The following is a 22,550-nucleotide window of genomic DNA, read 5'->3' on the forward strand; positions in this document are numbered from 1 at the left end:
CCTGTAAACAAAATAAGATTCTTGATTGGTCTTTGTAGCATCACTTTTGTATGCTTGCAATTCTTTTTTATGTGTTTTTGGGTCTTTTTGTTTTGTTTTTGCTTCCTTGTCCCTGGATATATTCCCAATACTCCAATCCTCTGAGCAGCTTTTTTTTTAAGTAAAATTAATAATAGTCCCTAACTTGTTACTTAACAGTTTATGAATTATGATTATTTATTTTATCACTGAACCCTATGAGATAAATATTAACTTCACTGTGTAAACTACTTGGCCTTGACATGGAGTCCCCACGTGGAATATTATTGGATGTAGAATTTTTAACCATTACATGTAATTCTAAGAAAGAAGGAATCATTTCAAGGAAAAGTTACCATTCTTAGTAGGACAGGCTTCCCCACAACTTGCCACCCGTGGGTTCAAGGGCAAATGATTATGGTCTTATAAACGGAAGAACGTGGCACATTTTCTAACACTTGGTAGATCTGGTTTCTCAGAGGCTATTTAATGTTACCTCTGGTTCAAGGCTAGTGGTTCTTGTTCAGTTATGTACGTGTAATATGTGATGAATTTGATTTGCTTGATTTTATGGCCTGCCTTCTTCAGTTAAAATCTGGCTTTGGCAATCGTACGGAAGAGATTCTATCAACTTAGTGCTAGTAACTGAATTAATTAGTTCATTTAATTTCTTTTACATGCCACTAGCTTGAAAATTAAATTATAGGAAAACCATCCAAGAAACAGGAATAGTTTTTACCAGAAAAACTGAGAAAAGGTTTTTTGCATATGATAATGAAGCTGTGAGGAATTAATTTAAAAGGAACTACAGGGACTAATAGTAATACCTATTTAATTCACCCTCATTCTTTAAGAGACCGTGCAACAAATAGGAAGAGTATAAAAAATACTTTCTTAGTCTAATCTTTGTATATGGCAAAATGATACACTTAATTCTTTTTTTTTAAGTTTACTTATTTATGTTGAGAGAGAGAGAGAGAGAAGCAGAGAGAGAGGGGGAGAGAGAATCCCACGCAGGTTTCGTGCTATCAGCACAGAGCCCAACGCCAGGCTCAAACTCACGAACCGTGAGATCATGACCTGAGCAGAAATCTAGAGTCTGACGCTTAACTGAGCCACCCAGGACCCCTATATTGTTTTTAAATTTAATATGTGATCTAGACTTTTTAAAATTTGGTGATCATAGTTTTTGCACATCTTGACAATGCCAATATTGGGGCAGGACGTGGATAGTCAGTTTTAGTCTAAATATGTATCTTTTCTTAGGAGATACTGTTTTTCCTAGATTATGATTGATTATGTATAATACATCATTTCATAAATGAGTCCATATCATATTCAACAGTAGCACAACATTTTTAAAATTTTTTTGTAACATTTATTCATTTTTGAGAGACAGAGAGAGACAGAGCAAGAGCAGGGAAGGGGCAGAGGGAGGGAGTCACAGAATCCGAAGCAGGCTCCAGGCTCCGAGCTGTCAGCACAGAGCCCGACACAGGGCTTGAACTCACGAACTGTGAGATCATGACCTGAGCCAAAGTTGGATGCTCAACCAACTGAGCCACCCAGGCACCCTGATAGCACAACATTTTTACATTAGGTTTACATTCTAGGCAGATACAGTGAAGTAAAAGATTTTGCAATTAAAGAAATAAATGAAAGAACAGTTTCATTCAGAGTACTTATTAAATATTACCTATTTGTCTGAGATTCAGAATTTTTCATTGGTAAGTGTCCAAACAATATCTTTAGAGTAACTTAAAACTTTAATACAAAAGTCAAGTTTAACCCCAATTTTCTTTCATCCTGCAGTGAGCCCACTAAATTCAGAACTAGAAATGGGGATGAGCTTCCCTAGGGAGACATCTTGTGTATAATGACTTACGAAAGAAACCCACTAGAAGGTGGTAATGGCAACATCCCATTTGCTGCCAAAGACTATGGTTTAATGTAAATACTCTGTTGCTCTTTAAGTAGGCCCTTATTAATGATCAGACAAGATCATTCTATACAGTTGTTCCTATCTCTAACTCTACTGTAACAGTGTTTGTTGGGGGGGGGGGGATTTACCTAATGCTGTGTATGTATATTATTTGAACAATTGAAGAAAAAAGCTAACATAGAAATGATAGTACCAGTTTAAGTTTTGAAGGATCATTTCTTAAGATGAAACTAAATGAAAAGACTGTTTATTTTAGCTATTTCAGTGATCAGCTGTTCTCTTACTCTTGTCTGAATCATGGGCCAGGCAGTAACCTACATCAGTGAGGCAGGCCAGATGTAATACAAATGGGAAAAGCAAGGACTCTGAAAAGCTGGAGAAAGCTTACCCATCCAAAAAGAAATGGTGAACGCTCTGTTCAGTTCATTGATGTCAAATTGGGTATCAGCCCAGGGTTGGCAAACTTACTTTTCTTTTTTCCCTAAGAGAAAAGCTATAAATCTGGATGCTTACTTAAAATCTTTAACTTTTACAATGTTGGCACCTAAATGAAAAAATATAAACATTATTTGGGCCAAACAAAACATAACCTGTTGACCAAATGTGTTTCACCAGTTGGCAACTTCTGTCAGGGAACTGCTTTCTTCCTTCCCATTCTTATTGTCACCTTGATAGTTTAGGACCACGTTTGCTCCCCGTTAAAATCTTCTGAGAGTCTCCCAACCTGCTCTCTACCTTCCGGGTCTCCCCACTGCAGTCCAACTTCATTGCCCCTGAATCAGTTCTCTTAAATATGACCTTGATCTTGACACTGCTCTTCCTCCAAAAGCTTCAGTAGATTCCTATCTCCTACTAAATAGTGCCTTTAGCCTGACACTCAAAATCTTTAACAATCAGTTCTTATATACAGCATAGCTTCCCTGGCTTCTAAGGCCTTTTGGGAATCCAGTAATTCAGTAAAACTAAGCCTTCTTGCTCTTTGCCTCCCAAGTTTTTGTTCATGCCTTCCTTTCGATTCTTGTTCTACCACTGTATCTGCATGATATCCAGTTGCCTTTCAAAGCTCAACTCATATCTTCTCTATGAAGTCTTCAGAGTCCGTTTAAGTTTCTGTAGGCAGAGGAAAAGGTGAATGGGCATAGACCTGGGTTTGGAGTATTAACTCCACCTTTTCCTAGTTGTGTGAACTAAGCAAGGTACTTAATGTCCTTGAGCTCTAGTTTCCTCATTTTTATGTGAAATGTGCATAATAACACTCACCTTAGAGAGGGGTTGTGCACTGCATTGTCATGGTTATTATTCTCTCCTGATCCCATATCAAAATGTGTTAACCTTTTTCTGAACTAGATCTGTGCTGTCCAATACAGAAAGCACTAGTCATGTGGCTTTTTAAATTGAAATAGATTAAAACCAAATTAAATTGTAAATTATTTCCAGAGTCACATTAGCCACATTTGGAGCACTCAGTAGCTACACATGACTAGTGACTACCTTACTGGACAGTGCAGAATTATCGAACGTTTCCATCATTCACACGAAGTTATGTTGTTATATTGGACGGTACGGCTCCCAGTACTTAATAGCACTCATATAGCACTTAGAATATATTGCCTTGGATTGTCATTATTTATTTACTATCTTAACTCACCTACTAAATTGTAAAATTATATAAGGAATTATGTGATCAAGTGTTACATATATTTATCTCCCACAGTGCCTTACACCAAGTAAGTACTTAGCAAATATGTAGTGAGTGAATAAAGGAATAAGTATCTGATTGATTTCTGTGTTCATATTATGAAATGGAAAGAAGCAATTAGAGCTGGAAGGGACCAAGTTGCTTAAATAACTGTTTCCAATCTTGCAGGTACAAGAATGCTTGAAAGGCATGTGTTCTTTGTGCTACACCTAGAAGTTGGGTATACTTAGCTCCATATAAACTAGACACATATTTTTTTTTTACTATAAACTATAAACGAACCATGTATATGTAGTATGCTTCATTTAGGGTGCCTAGTTGTAATCAACAGAAACCAATTCTAGCAGTTTAGGTGGAAAAGATATTTGCTAAAGGATATTGGATAGGTCACAGAATCTTTAGGAAGATTGGAGATCCTGTGCCAGAGGTTAGGAACGTTGTCCCAAAACACTGCGGAACTAATCCTAGCGAACTAACGCCGCTGCTTGGCACAGATAACACAGCTTACACTATTGTCAACCTTCGATGTTGAATCACTACGTACTGTTATAGGACCTTCCTGGAAATTCTGTATTGCGGCCAGCATCCTCATTAGAATGGGAGCCCGTGGTGTCTCAGCTTCTTTGCTTCTCTAGCTTCAGATTCAAAGTTTGGGGTAGTAGTGTCTAATCCTCAGTAGCAGAACCTCAGTCATTGTTCATGCCCTATCTGCCAGGCAGGCTGGAAAAATGATACCCCCAAATTTTAGCATCTACAATTGAAGGATGGGGTTTTTTTTCTCATACATAGGAAAAGGGTTCAAATGCTAGTGACCCAAACCATGAAGAAATATCGACTTAGTAATATAAAATAATTACCAGGGGAAAACCCCTTAAACTTAGCCTAATTACCTATTTTTAATATTTTTAAATACTAGTTTGCTATTGGGTTATTTTCCTCTTTGCTTGATAACCATAAGCAAATAGGAAAAGGGGGGAAAATCTATGAAAGAAGGCTGAGGTAAAGACTATGGCTCTCTTACTTTTAACTTTTTCTATAGATTTGGCTACCCAAATATCCATGCACACTCTTATTTTCCATACAGATCATAGTCGGTCTCTCCCTCTAGAAAGACAACCTTAAAATGCCGTTCATTTACTGCATGCAAATTGAAATCTAGGATGTTTGAATGATGTGTAGCTGTCTTCCTTATATCCAGATGGGGCTTTCCATGTTATAGTGACCTATAAACCTAAAGGTAAGTCATCTGTTTACAATACATTCAATTTAAATGGTAGAGTAGCAACAGGATAATGAAAATCAAAATTCTCATATAGAAGAGAGAATAGGAAATTCAAAGCAATGAATTGTCCACAAGAGTGATCAAATCCCACTTGGAAGGAATGGCAAAGATTGACAGTACAATACGTTCCTTGGTTTATTTATCTGGCAACCTTGGTTCTGTTTTCTGGAAAAGTATTTCTTTGTCTTTATTCTTCATTGACCACAAAGATTTGCATTGAAAACGAGGCTGTATAGTATTCATTGCCTGCTTCTTGCTAGTGCACATTGGGAAACTCAGTAGTTACCTTAAGAGTTGAACAGACTTGGGGCGCCTGGGTGGCTCAGTCTGTTGAGCGTCCAACTTCAGTTCAGGTCATGATCTCGCGGTCTGTGAGTTCGAGCCCTGCGTCAGGCTCTGTGCTGACAGCTCAGAGCCTGGAGCCTGTTTCAGATTCTGTGTCTCCCTCTCTCTCTCTGCCCCCCCCCCCACTCATGCTCTGTCTCTCTCTCTCTCTCTCTCTCTGTCAAAAATAAATAAACATAAAAAAAGTTGTTTGTTTTTTTTTTTTAAAAGAGTTGAACAGACTTTTCCAACTGGGCTTTAGTTTTTCAAAAGTTCAATAGCTGTACAGTCTGTTTAATTCCAGTCAGTTTCAAGTATGAGTAACTTTAACCAAACACCTCATTTGACAAAGATTTTAAGCCTTAAGATTCTGTTCTTTTAGTTTGTAGCCTCTGTGCGCTGCCCACTTCCTTTGCTGTCAGTTTAATGGCATCTACCTTGATGTCATCTGCAAACAATGGGTTTGTGTGGGAAGGCAACGCCTTAATCCATTTTGGCCAGCAGTCTCTCTCAGCTTTCGAATGGCAAGACCCCACTTATTTATACATAATTTTCTTACTGCAAGTTTAGAATGATTTCACATTATTCCAGTTTTCAAAAAAAGATTTGTATGGCATTTTATAATTTTTGAAACTGTCACATAGATTATAGTATCAGATCTTTATTCATCACTTCTTGGGCCTATTTCTGGGCCGTGTTCTATTTCATTGATCTACTTATCTATTCTTCCACCAATACAATATTGTCTTGATTTCTGTAGTCTTGAAATTTGATGGTGTCAGCCTCCAACTTTATTCTTTGTTTTTAATATTATATTGACCTTTCTGGGTCTTTTGCCTCTCCATAATAAACTTAAGAATCAGTTTGTCAGCATCTACAAAATAACTTGCTGGCACTTTAATTGGGATTGCATTGGATCTATATATCAATTTGAGAAGAACTAACATCTCAACAATATTAAGCTTTCATATCCACAAACATGGAATATCTTTCCATTTATTTAGTTCTTTGATTTAATTCATCAGAGTTTGTAGTTTTCCTCATATTATACCTAACATTTTATTTTTTTATATGCTAATATACATGATATTGGTTTTTTTATTTCAAATTCTGTTTAGTCATTGCTGGGATATAGGAAAGAAACTGACTTTTGTATATTAACCTTGTGTTTTACAACTTTGCTATAATTATTAGTCTAGGAGTTTTTATATCTATTTTTTCAGATTTTCTGCATAAACATTATACTATCTGTGAGCAAAAACAGTTTTATTTCTTCCTTCTCAATCTGTATAATTTGTACTTCTTTTTTTTTCTTTTAACTTTTCTTTCTTTTTTTTTTTTTTTTTGTGGTCTTATTGCATTAGTTAGAATTTCCAGTATGCTGTTGAAAAGGAGTTAGAGAAAGAACATACTTGCCTTGTATTGAATCTTGGTGGGAGAGCTTTGAGTTTCTCACTATTAAATTTGTTGTTGGCTTTAAATTTTTTATAGAGCTTTTTTATCAACTTGAGAAAGCTCTATTCCTAGATTACTGAGTTTTTATCATGAATGCATGTTGGATTTTGTCAGATGCTTTTCTGGGTCTACTGATAGGATCATGGGCTTTTTCTTTTCTAACTTGTTTGTGTGATATATAACATTAAATAATTTGTGAATACCGAACCAGCATTGCATAACTGAGATAAATCCGACTTCATCATTTGACTTGCTAATATTTTGTTGAAGGTTTTGAGTCTGTTTTCCTGGGAGATAATGGTCTGCAGTTTTTGTTCTTATAATAGCCCCTTTGTTTTACAGATGAGGATCAAGACACAAAAGAGTCAAGGTCCTTTTTAACTTCGCAAATCCATAATTTTTCACTCTATATTTAATACTATTTGCTGTGGCGTCATTTGATGAAATCTCCACTTTTTGCTATGGATAGATCCAAAGTGACATGTTGAGAGATAGAAATGCAAATGTATATAATAAGGAATAGCTATTTCTGACACATTTGTTTGAATTTTATCATAAGTATACTTTTTTTTCATCTTTATGGTAATTTTTTAAAGTTCTTAATTTTGATTCTGATACCATCTTTATGGTAATTTTTTAAAGTTCTTAATTTTGATTCCAGTATGGTTAGCACAGAGTGAGTGTTATATTAGTTTCAAGTGCACAATGTAGTGATCCAACAGTTCTATGCATGACTCAATGCTCGTCCTAAGTGTACTCTTTAATCCCCATCACCCCCACCCACCTCCCCTCTGGTAACCATCAGTGTGTTCTCTATAGCTAAGAGTCTGTTGTTGGGTTTTTGTTTTTTTCTTTTTCTTTTTTTGTTTTTTTGTTGTTTTTTTTTTTGGGTTTTTTGCCATCACGTTCATGAAGTCAGAAGTTAGCAATAAATTAACATTTTCCCATTTTTCATAATAAAACAACAAAGCATGAATTGGTCTGAATCTCAACAATGTTCATAAAACAGTTTATTTTAAGTTTATTTGGACATGCAGTGAGAACATGAGATGAGGTTTCAAGTCACTGGTTACTGTGGAATCAGAAATTAGTGTCCAAAATACTAAATTTTTTTTTAACGTTTATTTATTTTTGAGACAGAGAGAGACAGAGCATGAATTGGGGAGGGGCAGAGAGAGGGAGACACAGAATCCGAAACAGGCCCTGGGCTCTGAGCTGTCAGCACAGAGCCCGAGGCGGGGCTTGAACTCATGGACCGCGAGATCATGACCCGAGCCGAAGTCGGCCGCCTAACCGACTGAGCCACCCAGGCGCCCCCCAAAATACTAAATAAGATGGAAGGCAGGCTGCTTTGAGAAATAAGCATAGGCTTTGACATTGCTAGGGTTTGGGTTCAAGTGTAACATGTGTCACTTGCTAGCTGTGTAACTTAGGCAGTTTCCTCAAAAAGAAAATGATAGTGATAATAACCACCAGGTAACACTCTTATGAGGACTAGAAGCAGGTAGATTTTATATCCAAACGTCTCCACATACAAGTAAGTCAAGACACAATAGCTCTTTCTTTCCTTCCTTTGATGTGAATTTAGTAATTGAATTTTTCCCAACTTTTATTGTGAAATATTTTAAACATTCAAAAAGAGCGTAGTAAAGTGAATGATTGACCAATTTTTCTTTGACTTTATCTTCGGTCTCTTCCCTGCTTCCCTTTCTCTCTCTCTCATGCACACACAGTATGCATTTTTGCTGAGTATTTGAGAACAAGATAAGATAAGCATGTATCTCCTAATTTAAAAAAACTACATAAACAATAAAATTAACAAAAAATCGCTATCATCTAATGTCTCTTCCTAATGCAGTTTTTTCAGTTATCCCCAAATTGCATTTTATGGCTTTTTGTTACATTTTTTCCTCAATGCAGGATCTAGTCAAGGCTCATTCATTGCATTTGATTGTTAGGTAGAATCTTAAACAGTACTTTTACCTGTTGTTGTTGTTTTTTTTCCATGATACTAACTATTGAAGAATCCAGACAAAGTTGTCTTATAGAATATCTAACAATCTGGATTTGTTTGATTGTTATCTCTATTCCCTGTCTTCCCTGTTAACTGGACATTAGATCTAGAGACATGGTTAGTTTCGGTTTAAATGTCACAGGTGAGGGGGTGCCTGGGTGGCTCAGGGTCAAGTCAGTTAAGCACTCGACTCTTGGTTTTGGCTTAGGTCATGATCTCACAGTTCATGAGTTTGAGCCCCACAGGGGGCTCCGCACTGACAGTGCAGAACCTGCTTGGGATTCTCTCCCTCTCCCTGTCTCTCTGCACCCCCCACTCGTGCTCTCACTCTCTCTCTCTCTCAAAATAAGTAAATGAAAACTTAAAATTTTTTAAAAATAAAATAAAATAAATTAATGTCACAGGTGACATAAACTTTATACATCCATCAGTAGACACATAATAAGTTTTCTGACTCTTAGGTATGCTCATTTTGATCACTTGGTTTAGAGATGACTGCCACTTTCCTTCTAGGGAGGAGGAGATATCTTTCCCTTTATAATTCCTAAATAATCGCTCAGGTAATACTTTGGTGCCATGTGAATATCCTATTTCCCCAAAACCTTTCATCAAATGATTTTACTTATTTATTTTTTAATTTTTTAAATGTTTATTTCTTTTAGAGAGAGAGAGGGAGACAAAGTGCGAGTAAGGGAGGGTCAGAGAGAGACACACACACACCGAATCTGAAGCAGGCTCCAGGCTCTGGGCTGTCAGCATAGAGCCCAATGCCGGGCTCAAACTCACAGACTGTGAGATCGTGACCTGAGCCAAGTTGGATGCTTAACTGACTAAGCCAGTCGGGTGTCCCTCATCAAATGATTTTAACATCCAGTACTGATCCTTGCCTGAATCATTACATCAGGAATAGTAATTTTTTTTAATGTTTTTATTTATTTGAGAGAGAGAGAGAGAGAGAGAGAGAGAGAGAGAGAGAGCGCACCAGCAGGGGAGGGGCAGAGAGAGAGGGAGACACAGAATCCAAAGCAGGCTCCAGGCTTTGAGCTGTGTCAGCACAGAGCCCGACTCGGGGCTCAAACTCACCAACCGTGAGATCATGACCTGAGCTGAAGTCAGACACTTAACTGACTGAGCCACCTGGGCACCCTGGGAATACTGATTTTAATTTAATTCTTATCTGAAAGACAGCTGAGCTTTTTTAAATAAACTATTTAAAAATATGTATATTAACTTAGTCCCTTTACATTATGCCATATGGTATAAATTAATTTAGTATTGATAATTTTCATACACTTATTTTTTACTGATGGCATGAAATATTTTTCTATTTTTCTATAGATGAGCATTTTCAACTTATTCATTGTTTTTTAAATAAAAATAAGTGGTTTCATTAATGGTATATTTATACTATGGTGAATTCTAGTACTGCATATTAATTTCACATGCACAAACTAAAATGAGTTACAGATGAAAAAGGATGTCAGAAATTAGAGACATCAAAAATCTGTCTCTATGAGGAGACTAAGGAGATACGATGACAAAATATAATGTGACATGGATTAGAAAAAAAAATTTAGATTAAAAACCAAGGGGATCTCAGTAAAGCATACATTTTAGTCAATAGCCATGTATCAGTATTAGTTCATTAATTATGACAAATGTACCATAGCCATGTAAGATGTTGATAATAGGGAAAAATAGGTGTAGAGTATACTGGAATTTTCTGTACCATTGTACCAATTTTCCTGTAAATCTAAAGCTATTCTAAAATTAGAAGTTTATTAAAAATTATATTAATGTTTTTAAAATCTGAATCTGAAGTTTAAGAGCAATGATTAAAATTTCTTTAGGCATACTAATAAGATAGAAGCGATGAAAGCAGTTATAAAAAAAAATACCAAATGCAGAGTTTTAATTAAGAGGACTGTATTCAAAGTGATAAATATTTAAATGATGCTGAAAAAAGGAAAAAATTACAAAACTTAGAACCCATTAGTTTCAAGAGAATGGAATACTGTGTTATGGCTAGTGTCTGTGTATCTCCCAGAATTAGTTAGGTTATGCTGTGATAACAAATGACTCAGAATTATCAGTGGCTTAACTCAAAGAATTCATGTCTCACTCCTTCTGCATGTCCATTGAGTGCCATACTTGTGGCTGTGCTCAGGGACCCAGGCCAGTGGAGGTGCCTGTTGCTATCTGCTTCCACAAAGAAGAGGGGGGACATGGTGACTCTCGCTTCAGCTGTTGAAGCTTCTGCCCTGAAGTTACAAGGGCCAGTTTTGCCCGAATCTCCCTGGGCTTAGCAAGTCACATGACCACACCTAACTTGGGGTGGGGGGGGGAGGTGAATATATTCAAACAGACCTAATGTCTATCGTAATTGTGACTCCTGTTTGTCGCTCACTGTATTGTAGCTATTGACTCCACAACTGTCGTGATAGTTACGACAAAGCTGTTGGAACAAACGGATTTGTGGCAAACTCTGAAGCAATCTTAGAAATCAACTGCTACTTTCTGTTAATTTCTATTATTTTGATTGTTGATGCAGATCCTGGTTTAGCTCAGAAGAAATGATCAGATATTTGCGCCTGTTTTGTTGAGATTTTCAGAGGTTTGAATTGCATGTATTATAGTAAGAAGCCCTGACAAACATAAGTACACATCTTTTATATGCAATTATAGTACTACTCATGAGTATCCCAGAATTGGAAGTCCTGCAGGTCAAACAGGTAAATAAATCTACCTCCTTCATGTTTTGATATATAATCTGCAGATGGGAAGTTATGTCCACAGGGGCCACCATAGAGGTGGGAGGGAGTGCTGGAGTTGATTCTTAAACTTGAAAGTTGGAGGAGTTGGAGGGGTTAGGTGGAATAAAGTTCCATTTGAAAATCTTCTACTAAAGGGAAACTAGCCGCTCTGGACCTCCGTTTTCTTATCGCTACAATAAAGGGGTACATAAACCACAAAGTACACTGGATTCCTGAGACAGCTTCTAAAATTCTATGTATCGATAATTTTAGAAATTCTGATTTTTAATGCATTTTTATATTCTCTAAATGTGATGCAAATGGCTTCCCTAAATTATACTCACTCTGGGAAATGGTAATGTTTAATAAAATGCAAAATCAGTGCCTTATTAACTCAACGCACATAAATTGTGGCCAAAACTAAAATTAAAGTCAGTTTTTAGAAAATACCAACCTCTCCCACCTGTTTCTGTAAATCGTTTCCCACACTAATTGTCAGGAGAATCCTGACTCTACAGTAACCCTGCCTGCAAACAGGAGACGAGACCTTCCAAGGGCTAGGAAGCAGGAATGGGTTCTGTGGACACAAGATTTGGAAAGAAGCCCCCATAACACTAAGTTCGGCGTTTCATTTTGAGCCTCATCTGGGGGTTTAGGAAAGTTTCCAAATCAGTACCAGGGGGGACCTTTAGTCACTCAAAGAGTTTTCAGATATTATTAGGGGAAACTGACCCTTTGTTGTTTATTTAATCAAGTGGCTTTCTTTGAATACACAGGGTGCCAAGTGAATGAGTCATCAGACTAAGCAGAACAGAATAACAAGGACACCTCCTGTGTTCGGCTTTCTGCCTGTGATGTTTGGCAATTCAAGAACTTGGTTTTTACCTGCAGGCATCTTCTGCAAATGCACTATGGTTCAATATACCTACCAGAGTGGTTTTAAGGGCTCTACCCCAATATAATCTGGGTCTTAGTCCTATAGGTTGCTGAGTATTTTTTTTAATTTTTTTTAAACGTTTATTTATTTTTGAGACAGAGAGAGACAGAGCATGAACAGGGAAGGGTCAGAGAGAGAGGAAGACACAGAATCCAAAGCAGGCTCCAGGCTCCGAGCTGTCAGCACAGAGCCCGACGCGGGGCTCGAACTCACGGACCGTGAGATCATGACCTGAGCCGAAGTCGGATGCTTAACCGACTGAGCCACCCAGGCGCCCCTACTATCTGAGTATTTTTAAACATCCAAACATAAGCACATATCTTATATGTATATATGTATATGTATGTAATGTGTATATACACACACACACGTATGTATATCTTTAAAAACATTTTTTAATCATGGCTGTTGAGTTCCTATGCATAATTTCAGTTGGTCCATTCCTATGGTCACAATAGGTAATTTTTATAGAGCTTGCCAGTTAGAAGAAAATGTATCTAAAAAATCACCTATTGCTGCCTAACAGTTTTCACAAATTTAATAGCTTAACACAACACTCATGTATTAGTTAATTAATTAGTTAATTCATTAATTAAGTAGTTCATTTGTCAGTTCATTAGTTCTGTAAGCCACACATCTGGGATGACATGGCTGGGTTTTCTGCTTAGGATATCACATGGCTGGGGCGCCTGGGTGGCTCAGTCGGTTAAGCGGCCGACTTCGGCTCAGGTCATGATCTCGCGGTTCGTGAGTTCGAGCCCCGCGTTGGGCTCTGTGCTGACAGCTCAGAGTCTGGAGCCTGCTTCAGATTCTGTGTCTCCCTCTCTCTGACCCTCCCCCATTCATGCTCTGTCTCTCTCTGTCTCAAAAATAAATAAACGTTAAAAAAAAATTAAAGAAAAAAGAGGGATATCACATGGCTGAAGTCAGGTGTTGGCTGTGCTGAGTTATTGTCTGGAGGCTCTGGGGGAAAACTGCTTTCGGGGACATTCAAGTTGTTGGCCAAATCCAGTTCCTTGCAGTTGGAGGCCGAGGTCTCCGTGTTCTTGCTGCCTCACAGCAGCTAGAGGCTGCCCACAGGTTCTTTCCACACGATCCCCTCCATCTTGAACCAAAAAGGTGCACTGAATCCTTCGTGTTTCAGATCTCTCGCTGACTCTTCTGGAATTAGCCAAAGAAAGCACTCTGCTTTTAAAAAGGTTCATGTGGGTGTGTTAGGCCCACTCAGATAATTTCCCTATCTTTTTTTTTTTTTTAATTCTTTTTAATGTTTATTTATTTTTGAGAGAGACAGAGACAGAGTGTGAACTGTCTGGGGAGGGGCAGAGAGAAGAGGGAGACACAGAATCGGAAGCAGGCTCCAGGCTCCGAACTGTCAGCACAGAGCCCGACGCAGGGCTTGAACTCACAGACCACGAGATCATGACCTGAGCGGAAGTCGGATGCTTAACCGACTGAGCCACTCAGGTGCCCCTAATCTCCCTATCTTTAGATCAACTGATTAGTAACCTTAATTACATCTGCAAAGTCCATTTTGCTGTATAAAGTAACATAATCATGGGTCCATCTTAGAGTTCTGGCTACTACACTGACTTCATGTAGACACCAAATTCTCTGTTATCCAGATTCAGTTTTTAGGTTGGCTGACATGACAAAGCTTTTGGAGCATTAAATGTGAATCACCATGATCAATCATATTTAGGCTAAATTACTTTCATTGTGAATGTGATGCAAAGGATTTGTAATACTGAAAAGTACATTTACTTTTTAAATAAGTCTATTGTGTATCAGACATAAGGAGCTACTATAAACGCTCAGTGTATTGCATAGAATCCTTTGATTCCATCGGATGACAATAAGTCACATTATCTCCTTAATGTATGCTGTTAATCATGGTCTTGGTCATAGACTAATGACACAAACTCATAGACTTTATAGCTAAAAGAGAGCAGAAATAATCTGTCACCCCCTGCCCCCATTCCTTGCCATTTTCATAAATGAGGAACCAGAGACTCAGGGAATATGACTCAGGGAAAACCAGAGTCAGCTAGTTAGTGGTAGAGATTGGCCTGGAAAACATGTTTTCTGATTCCCTACCTGGTAGTCGTAGTAACGACAGTACCATTAATTGAAGATTTTCCGTGTATCAAGCACTTTCCTAAGCACTTTAAATATATTATTTTTCTTATTTTCACAAAAATCCTATGAGGTAGGCATTATTGTCTCTGCCATTAGACAGGTTGAGAAAACTGAGTCAGAGGGAGTAAGTAACTCGCTCGATGTCACCCAGCTTGTATGTGGTTAGGTGGGGGTTCAAAGAGAACCAGTCTGACCCCAGGGCCTGACCCCTTGAGTGTGCCCCACTCTTTCCACCTCACCAGCTGCCTCTAACAGGGCCTTCCGTGCAGGCTACCCATTGGCTGTATTCTGATAACAAATCAGCAAAAAGCAGAGAATCGGGAGTCAGGGAACTGTGTATAAACTTTAGTTCTGTCACCTTGTGTAAGCTGCCAGGGCCCATGGACGCTGTGTCTGTAAAATGGGGACTGTTAGAGTTGTTCTACAGAGAATGCAGGTAAAAAGCAGTCTGTAAACATGAGGATTACACTCTCATTGTATTGTCCTTTGACAAATGGTCGCTGGTCCTCATCAACCTGTAATAGCAGGTTTTCAAGTTACTCTTATTGTGGTGGAGACCGATATCAAAAGGCTGTGTGTCCTTTAGGAATCTCATTTCCTTCGAAAGCTGGGTTCCTGTACATATCCTCATTCCACGTTTCCAGCTTCACTGAAGGGGTACGTCTCACTTGGAGGTGATGTATCGTACGGATGCCACACGGAGAGGCCAGGATCCTAGCCCTTGGCTGGGCTCTTGAACAACAGCCTGGCACCTTCCGTGACTCCAGTTCACCCCTGGACAGAATTATATGACTTTTAGGTGTAGCCATTTGGGGATCATTGTCAAATGGTCATAAATATTAAATGTATGAGTACCAAGAGTCTCTTCCTCATCCCTACTCTTTCTTAAAAAACATTTTCCCTTTTTTGTGTATATGTGCATTTTTGCTCTACTATTTGAAAGCAAGTTTCAGACAGTAGAACATTTCAGGTCTAAATACTTCCTCATATATCTATAATGATAAGGAAATTTTTATAATACATGCCCTTATTATTAGGAAAATTAACTATTTTCCTATCCTGTCTAATATCCAATTCATGTTCAGATTTTCCCTATTTGTCCTTAAATTGCTTTTAGAATGTTTTGCTTTTAGTATTTCTTGTTTTATTTTTTCCCAAAAAGAAGTCAAAATATACTCATAGCATTTAATGGTTCTATCTCTGTGATATTTTAAAATCTGGACCAATTCCCTGGCCTTGTTAGTTTGTTTATTTTGATGATGTTAACTTTTTTTTCCCCCACGATATTAACTTTTTAAAGAGACTAAGCCAATTCTCTTGAACAAAACCCCATGTTCTGGGTTTGTCTAATTTTTTTTTTTATTGTATCATTTATCTTTTACTCTATCCTCTGTGTTTTTGAAAGCTATAAATTGGTTCCAAAGACCTGATTAGAAACAGGTTGTGTATTTTTGTCTGGAATAACTCGATAGGTGGTACGAGGTACTAGGTATGTTATATCAGGAGGTACATTATGATTGTCCCACTATGAGCGCTACTAAGTTTGATCACTTAATTAGGATGGTGATACGTGTCTGGTTTCCCAGTTTTAAAGTACGTGTTTACCTTTAACAAGTAGAACTAAACTATGAAATGATTTTGGGTGGGGGCGCTAATGCGAATATCCTTTCATCTAATGCTGTTAGCATCCATTGATGTGCTTTATCTGAATCATTTATTGCTTTGGAGGTTGCAAATTGGTCATGTAAAATTTTTATCAGTCCTTTTATATTTATTAACTAACATGTCTCTGTAAAGAAGAGACTTCCCTCATCAGTAAGAAGGGATGCTTTAGAATGTCTTACAGTTCATATCAGTACAACATGTTTACCATCGATTTTCTAAAATATCAGCCTTGGATTACGGAACTGAGTTGTAGATCGGTCATAGTTGATATGTGATATAAACTTTTTAGAGCATTTTGATGTACATTAAGATTGAAAGTGGAGAATAGATGAAGTTGAAAGCAGTGTTTCAAAATGGTGAGCAAATATTCTAAGAGGCGTGGTGAGAGAAATTTCAAGAAGTTACAGTCAATATCAGCAAATGTTTATCGATCTAAAATGAAATTACGAATAGAGGCACTAAAAGAGCTTATCGTCCCCCAAAATCTAATGGTATGCATGGTCAGTGTAGATATATATTTAGTCCCGACAAGAAGTAAATTAATGCAAATAGTTTGGACCGTCACCCTGTTGCCCCACCTTTAGTAATCTCTCCACTACACATTCCTACCACTGCTCTTCAACATGCTTTGGTTATTTGTGCCATCCCTTAACTGCCCATGGTCATTCCTTTCTTCATGCCTTTGTCCATGCCCTTCCCTTGGCCCCAAACACTTCCTTCTTGCCTCTTAGGTCCCAGTGTGCCCGTCTCTCAAGCCCAGCTAAAATCCCACTCTGTCTGTGAAGCTCCTTCCTCCCTGACCTCTCCAAATCACTAGCACACTCTGTCACATCTGTGGTCCCTGACTCAGTTTCCTGTTTGGTCTTCCAATTGGCCGCTCTAAGTAAGTCTCATATTCAAGCTGTTGAAGGTGCCTGAGGACATGACTACCCATGACTCCAAATTAGAAAGCTCTTTTCACCTGGTATTGCTGGGGGCGGGGGGGGGGGGGGGGTGTTCCCTTTGAGAGTCTCTGAAAGTTACCAACAGATGGGAAACTATTATCAGAGAGGCTGTCTCCCTTATTTGGCTTTCTTTGCCCTCTACTATCGATCACTCTACAAAATCAGGTTTTTGTATGAAAGTGAAGGCTGGAATTGAGGTTAACCCATGACCTATTCTTTGGAAATAAAGTCAAGCCCTAATCATTTCACTATGATCAAAAGAAAGGAAAGGAAATTAAAAAAAGACAGGTATAACTCAACCTTGCCTTTAAATACTACGGATGAAAACAAAGCTTATTTTGTTTTCCTTAGGTTGAAACTTTATGTTCCTCTTGTTACCGATTTGAACACTGCTTTAGACGGAAACAAAACAACAGTATTTTTTTAGTGGCAGTATTTTGTGCTTCTTGAAGACTTTTTAGAATATCTGCATCCCACTCAACCAGACACTGTTTCAAATACCTTTTCTCTCTGTCTCCTTAATGAGAGCACTTTGTGTTTTACGCAGTTCTTTCCACCTGAGGACCTTCACCACGTTGGCTGCTTATGATTCGCTACCAGATGGTGGTGGTACAACTGTCATGCCTCTTGTCTTCTGTCTGTGCAGAAGCCGGCGGTAAAAAGCTCCGGAGCACCGTCCAGCGAAGTACAGAAACGGGCCTGGCTGTGGAAATGAGGAACTGGATGACTCGGCAGGCGAGCCGAGAATCTACGGACGGCAGCATGAACAGCTATAGCTCAGAAGGAAAGTGAGTGAGGCCAGCGTGACGCGCGTCTCTTCTGTGCCTTTGCCTGAGACCATCTTCTGTCTCACTCTCTGCCCTTTCCCAGAAGCTAACTCACACACTCCACAGCACCACTTTCACATTCCTTGGCTGATTTGCTGTGAGGAGGACTTCTTTTTTGCTCACCTGCCACTGAGAAATGTGACCTATGTGGCTTTTTATATCAAAGGAGCTAGGTTTGGGGACAAAGTGTCTTGCTTTAACAGCGAGACGCTAAAATGTGACTGTCACAACACAGGCACATGAAAGTTTGCCCTCGCTTGACATAATATGGAGAAGGAATAAGACAGAATAAGCCCTCGTGCCACACCACATGCTAATTTTTAAAATCTTGGCTCTTATTACTAAAAATTATAGAACACCGGATACATACTTAGTTCCACGAAGTAACAAGCAGTTCAGACTGATGTAAGGCCACAAAGTAAGCTGGTGAGCCTCTCCTTTATGTAGTTAGCATATAGCTTTTCCTTGAATCAGCTGTATCTGAGATATTTTTAAAGCATTTGTCAAGATTGTGTAGCCCTGTCACCGACAAATTGATGATAATTAGCAACTGCGGATCCAGAGATGGGTGTGTTAAAGGACGCCACTAGAGGAAGGTGGCGTTTGCTGACTCCACTCTGTCATCACCATGGAGCATCAGATGTTCAGACAACTTGCGTGTAGCCAGTTCACAGACATGTTACCATAGGAGCTGCTGGCCGATTATCGATGATATGCCACAGGGAATGTTTGTGTAGCAAGATCATATAAATACAAGAGATGTGTATGGTCTCCATACCTTTTTAAATAAGGTTATATGGGATACTTATAGAAACATCAAAATATTTGGATTAACTGTATTGGGAATTAAGGCTGGCAGCAGAAATAGATTTGATGTTCATCAAGGAAGTCTTAGATGGAGAATGAAGTGGAAAATGTGCACTGAGCTCTCATCATTGCAGAGTGCCGTGGTAGATACTGTTAGGGACACAAAAATATCCAGACTGGGGCCTCTGGTGCCCCAGCTGTTTATATAATATTGGAAAAATGGGAAGAATACTCATAAACTCATTCAATAAATATTTTCATGCCTTCCAGTGCTCTAGGCACTGTGCTGAGTAAGAGATATAATTCATACAAGGGAGCCAAAATCAGTTAGTCGTTAAGACCATGGGCTTTAGAACCACCTAGGCTTAAGTTCTCATCTGTTTCTTGGTACTGTAGAAACTTGGGCAAGTTTTTCTCAGTTTCGTTTGAATTAACTGAGCTTAACAAGGATTCATTAAGTGCTTGCAATATTCCAGACATGGTTCTAGGTGCTGGAGATACAGAATAAAATAAAACGAAAAACAAACCCTACCCTCACCAAATTTACAGTCAATAGATAAGATGCACAAAAAATAAGCAAAGTTGTTAATATATATATATATATATATATATATATATATATATATATATATGTGGAAAATTAGTAAAGTATATAGTAGATTAGATAGTGTAGGTGCTAAGGAGAAGAAGGAAAGGAAGAGAGACGATAGAGGGTAAGGGTAGGTTTTTTGTAAGGTAGACAGGGAAAAGACATATTTGAGTAAAGATTTGAAGAATATGGACATTTGAGGGAAGAACATTCCAGGCTGAAGCAGTGCTGAGGCCCTGAGGCAGCATTCGCCTGGCATCAGCAGTGGGAAGGACAGCGCGGCAGACTAAGGGCAGGAGTAGTAACAGACTAGGAATTAAGACAGCGGGGGCAGGGTGGACAGCTCAGATGGTCTTTATACATCATTGTGAGGACTTTGCTCTTACCCTGAGAGGGATTAGAAACCAGTAGAGGATTTGAGCAGAGTCCTGATATCATCTGACTTTCATTTTAACAGATCACTCTGATTGCCATGGAGGTGGAAAGTAAATTTGGCCACAGAGAGATCATTCCGAAGGCTGTTCAGTAACACCAACGATAGAAAATAATGGCTTAGACCACAGTGGTATCATTAGTGAGGACAGATTCTGGATGTATTTTGACAGTAGAGCCAATAAGAGTTAATTGATATATTTGATGTAAGTAATGAGAGAAAGGGGGTGTATTCGTTTGCTAGGGCTGCCCTAACAAAATACCAAAGATTGGATAATTTAAACAACAGAAATTCATTTTCTTATAGTTCTGGAGGCTAGAAGTCCAAGGTCAAGGTGTTATCAGGTTTGGTTTCTCCTGAGGCCTCTCTCCTTGACTTGCAGATGGCCTCCTCAGCATGTGCTTACATGGTATTTCTTCTATGCATGCATACCCCTGATGTCTCTTCTTATTATTCTTCTCCTTCTTTTTAATGTTTTTATTTATTTACTTATTTGGAGAGAGAGAGTGAGTACAGGCAGGGGAAGAACAGAGAGAGAGGGAGAGAGAGAATCCTAAGCAGGCTTTGTACTGTCAGCACAAAGCTCGATGTGGGGCTCGAACCCACGAACCACGAGATCCTGACCTGAGCCACGATCAAGAGTCAGACGTTTAACCTGCTGAGTGCCCCTGATGTCTCTTCTTGTAAGGAGTTGACTCTATCGCTATCTTCAATTTCTTTTTTCTTGTTCTCTCTTGAAACTCTATTCAGTTTTTCCTTGCTCTCTTGCTTGCTTTATTTTTCTCCATTCTACTTCTTCTTACAAGGATACCAGCCATATTAGATTAGGGCCCTGCCCTCATGACCTCATTTAACCTTAATTACCTCTTTAAGGGCCCAGTCTCCAACTATGTCTTACTGAGGGTTAAGGCTTCAACATATGCATTGGTTGGGGGTGGGGCGTGGGGGGCACAGCTCAGTCCATAACAAAGAGGAAAGACTTACCCCAAGCTGGGCAATTGTAAGAATGAACTTGCTATTTAAGATGAGTATTCCCTAAGGGGTGCCTGGGTGGCTCAGTCCGTTAAGCTTCAGGCTTCAGCTCAGGGAATGATTTCATGGTTTGTGAGTTCAAGCCCCATATCAGGCTTTCTGCTGTCAGTCTGTCAGTGCAGAGCCTGCTTCACATCTTCTGTCCCCCTCTCTGTCTGCCCCTCCCCAGCTCACACATGGATGTGCGCTCTCTCTCTCTCTCTCTCTCTCTCTCTCTCTCTCTCTCTCTCAAACACAAATAAAAACATTAAAAAAATAAAAGATGAGAATCTCCTGAGAAGAACAGAATTTGGCTTTTTGTTTGGGACAAGTTAAGTATCAGTTGTCTATTAGACATCCAAGCAGATCTGTAGACAGCGCAGATCAAATGCAGGTCTGTGGTCCAAGCTGGAGATGTCAATCTAGGCCGTATCAGCATAGATGGCATTTAAAACCATGAAACTTCATGAGATTACCAAGGAGATTGGGGCATGCAGAAAAAAATAAGTCAAAGGATCGAGCTCCCAATATTTCATGGTAGGACCAGTGAAGGAGACTGAAGCAGAGTGGCCAAAGGGGAAAATCAGAGGACTAGAGGATCTGGGAAGCAAAGTGGACAAAATGTTTCAAGGAAGAGGGAGGGCTTGATTGTGCCAGATGCCGCTAATGTGTTACATTAGACGAGTACTAACAATTGGGCTTACCACTGTGGCCCTTAGGTCACCTTGGTCAGAGAAATTTTGGTAGAGTGGAGAAAAATAAAGCAAGCAAGAGAGCAAGGAAAAACTGAATAGAGTTTCAAGAAAGAACAAGAAAAAAGAAATTGAAGATAGCGATAGAGTCAACTCCCCCAAGGAGTTTTGAGTAGAGAAATGGGGTGCGAGGTAGCAGCAGCAGAAGTGGAGTGAGGAAAGGGATTTTTTTGAGAGAGCGAGAGAGAGAGAAAGCATGAGTGAGTGAGGGGCAGAGGGAGAGAGAGAGAGAGAGAGTGGAGTGCAGAGCATAGAGTGGGACTCAAACTCATCTGAAGTGGGACTTGAGCTCACGTGATGTGGGGCCCGGACTCACAAACCATGAGATCATGACCTGAGCCGAAGTTGGATGCTTAACCGACTGAGCCACCCAAGTGCCCCTTTTTTTCTTTTTCTTTTTCTTTTTCTTTTTCTTTTTCTTTTTCTTTTTCTTTTTCTTCTTCTTCTTCTTCTTCTTCTTCTTCTTCTTCTTCTTCTTTTTGAAAGGGATTTTTTTTTTTAAGGTAGAAGATTTTTTTTTTTTTTTAAGGTGGAAGAATAACAGTATGTTCATGTACTGATGGGAATGATCTGGAAGTTTCATCTATAAAACAGGTTAGATATTAAAATCGATCTCCTAGTAGCTAAGAGGATTCAATACAACAGTGCCTGTTGTGGAGTAAGTGCTCAGCAGGTGCTCGGTGTTACTGCTAGAAATCACAGTCCATGTCCTCCAGACAAGGAAGAGAAAGACACACACACAGCAGCCTGCAATCCAGTGTGACAGGTGCTTCTGGTGACACACATGGGCCGATACAGAAGAAGAAAGGAAGAGCCATGGGAGGTGGATCTGGGTGTTGGGATGCAATTAATATAAGTAGGAAAATAGTGGCAGTAACAGAAGGGGGCAAGAGGGAAACCCGAGCTGCCTGAGAGTAAATGGGTTGAGGGTTTAATCTCATGTGTTCTTTTGCTTTTAG

At 39.0% G+C, this 22,550-nt stretch overlaps 1 protein-coding gene across 7 annotated transcripts in view; it reads left to right on the forward strand.

Annotated features, from left to right (window-relative positions):
* The window catches only part of RIMS2 (regulating synaptic membrane exocytosis 2), a 600,294-nt gene that overhangs the window by 573,253 nt on the left and 4,491 nt on the right, over positions 1-22,550 (forward strand). For all 7 annotated transcript variants that reach the window (XM_042923146.1, XM_042923145.1, XM_042923139.1 and 4 more), the window contains one exon: positions 17,819-17,960. In XM_042923146.1, the coding sequence (XP_042779080.1) occupies positions 17,819-17,960 (142 nt within the window). The remainder of the gene's footprint in view (positions 1-17,818; positions 17,961-22,550) is intronic.

Source organism: Panthera leo, chromosome F2 (assembly GCF_018350215.1).
Source record: "Panthera leo isolate Ple1 chromosome F2, P.leo_Ple1_pat1.1, whole genome shotgun sequence".
Lineage (NCBI taxonomy): Eukaryota > Metazoa > Chordata > Mammalia > Carnivora > Felidae > Panthera > Panthera leo.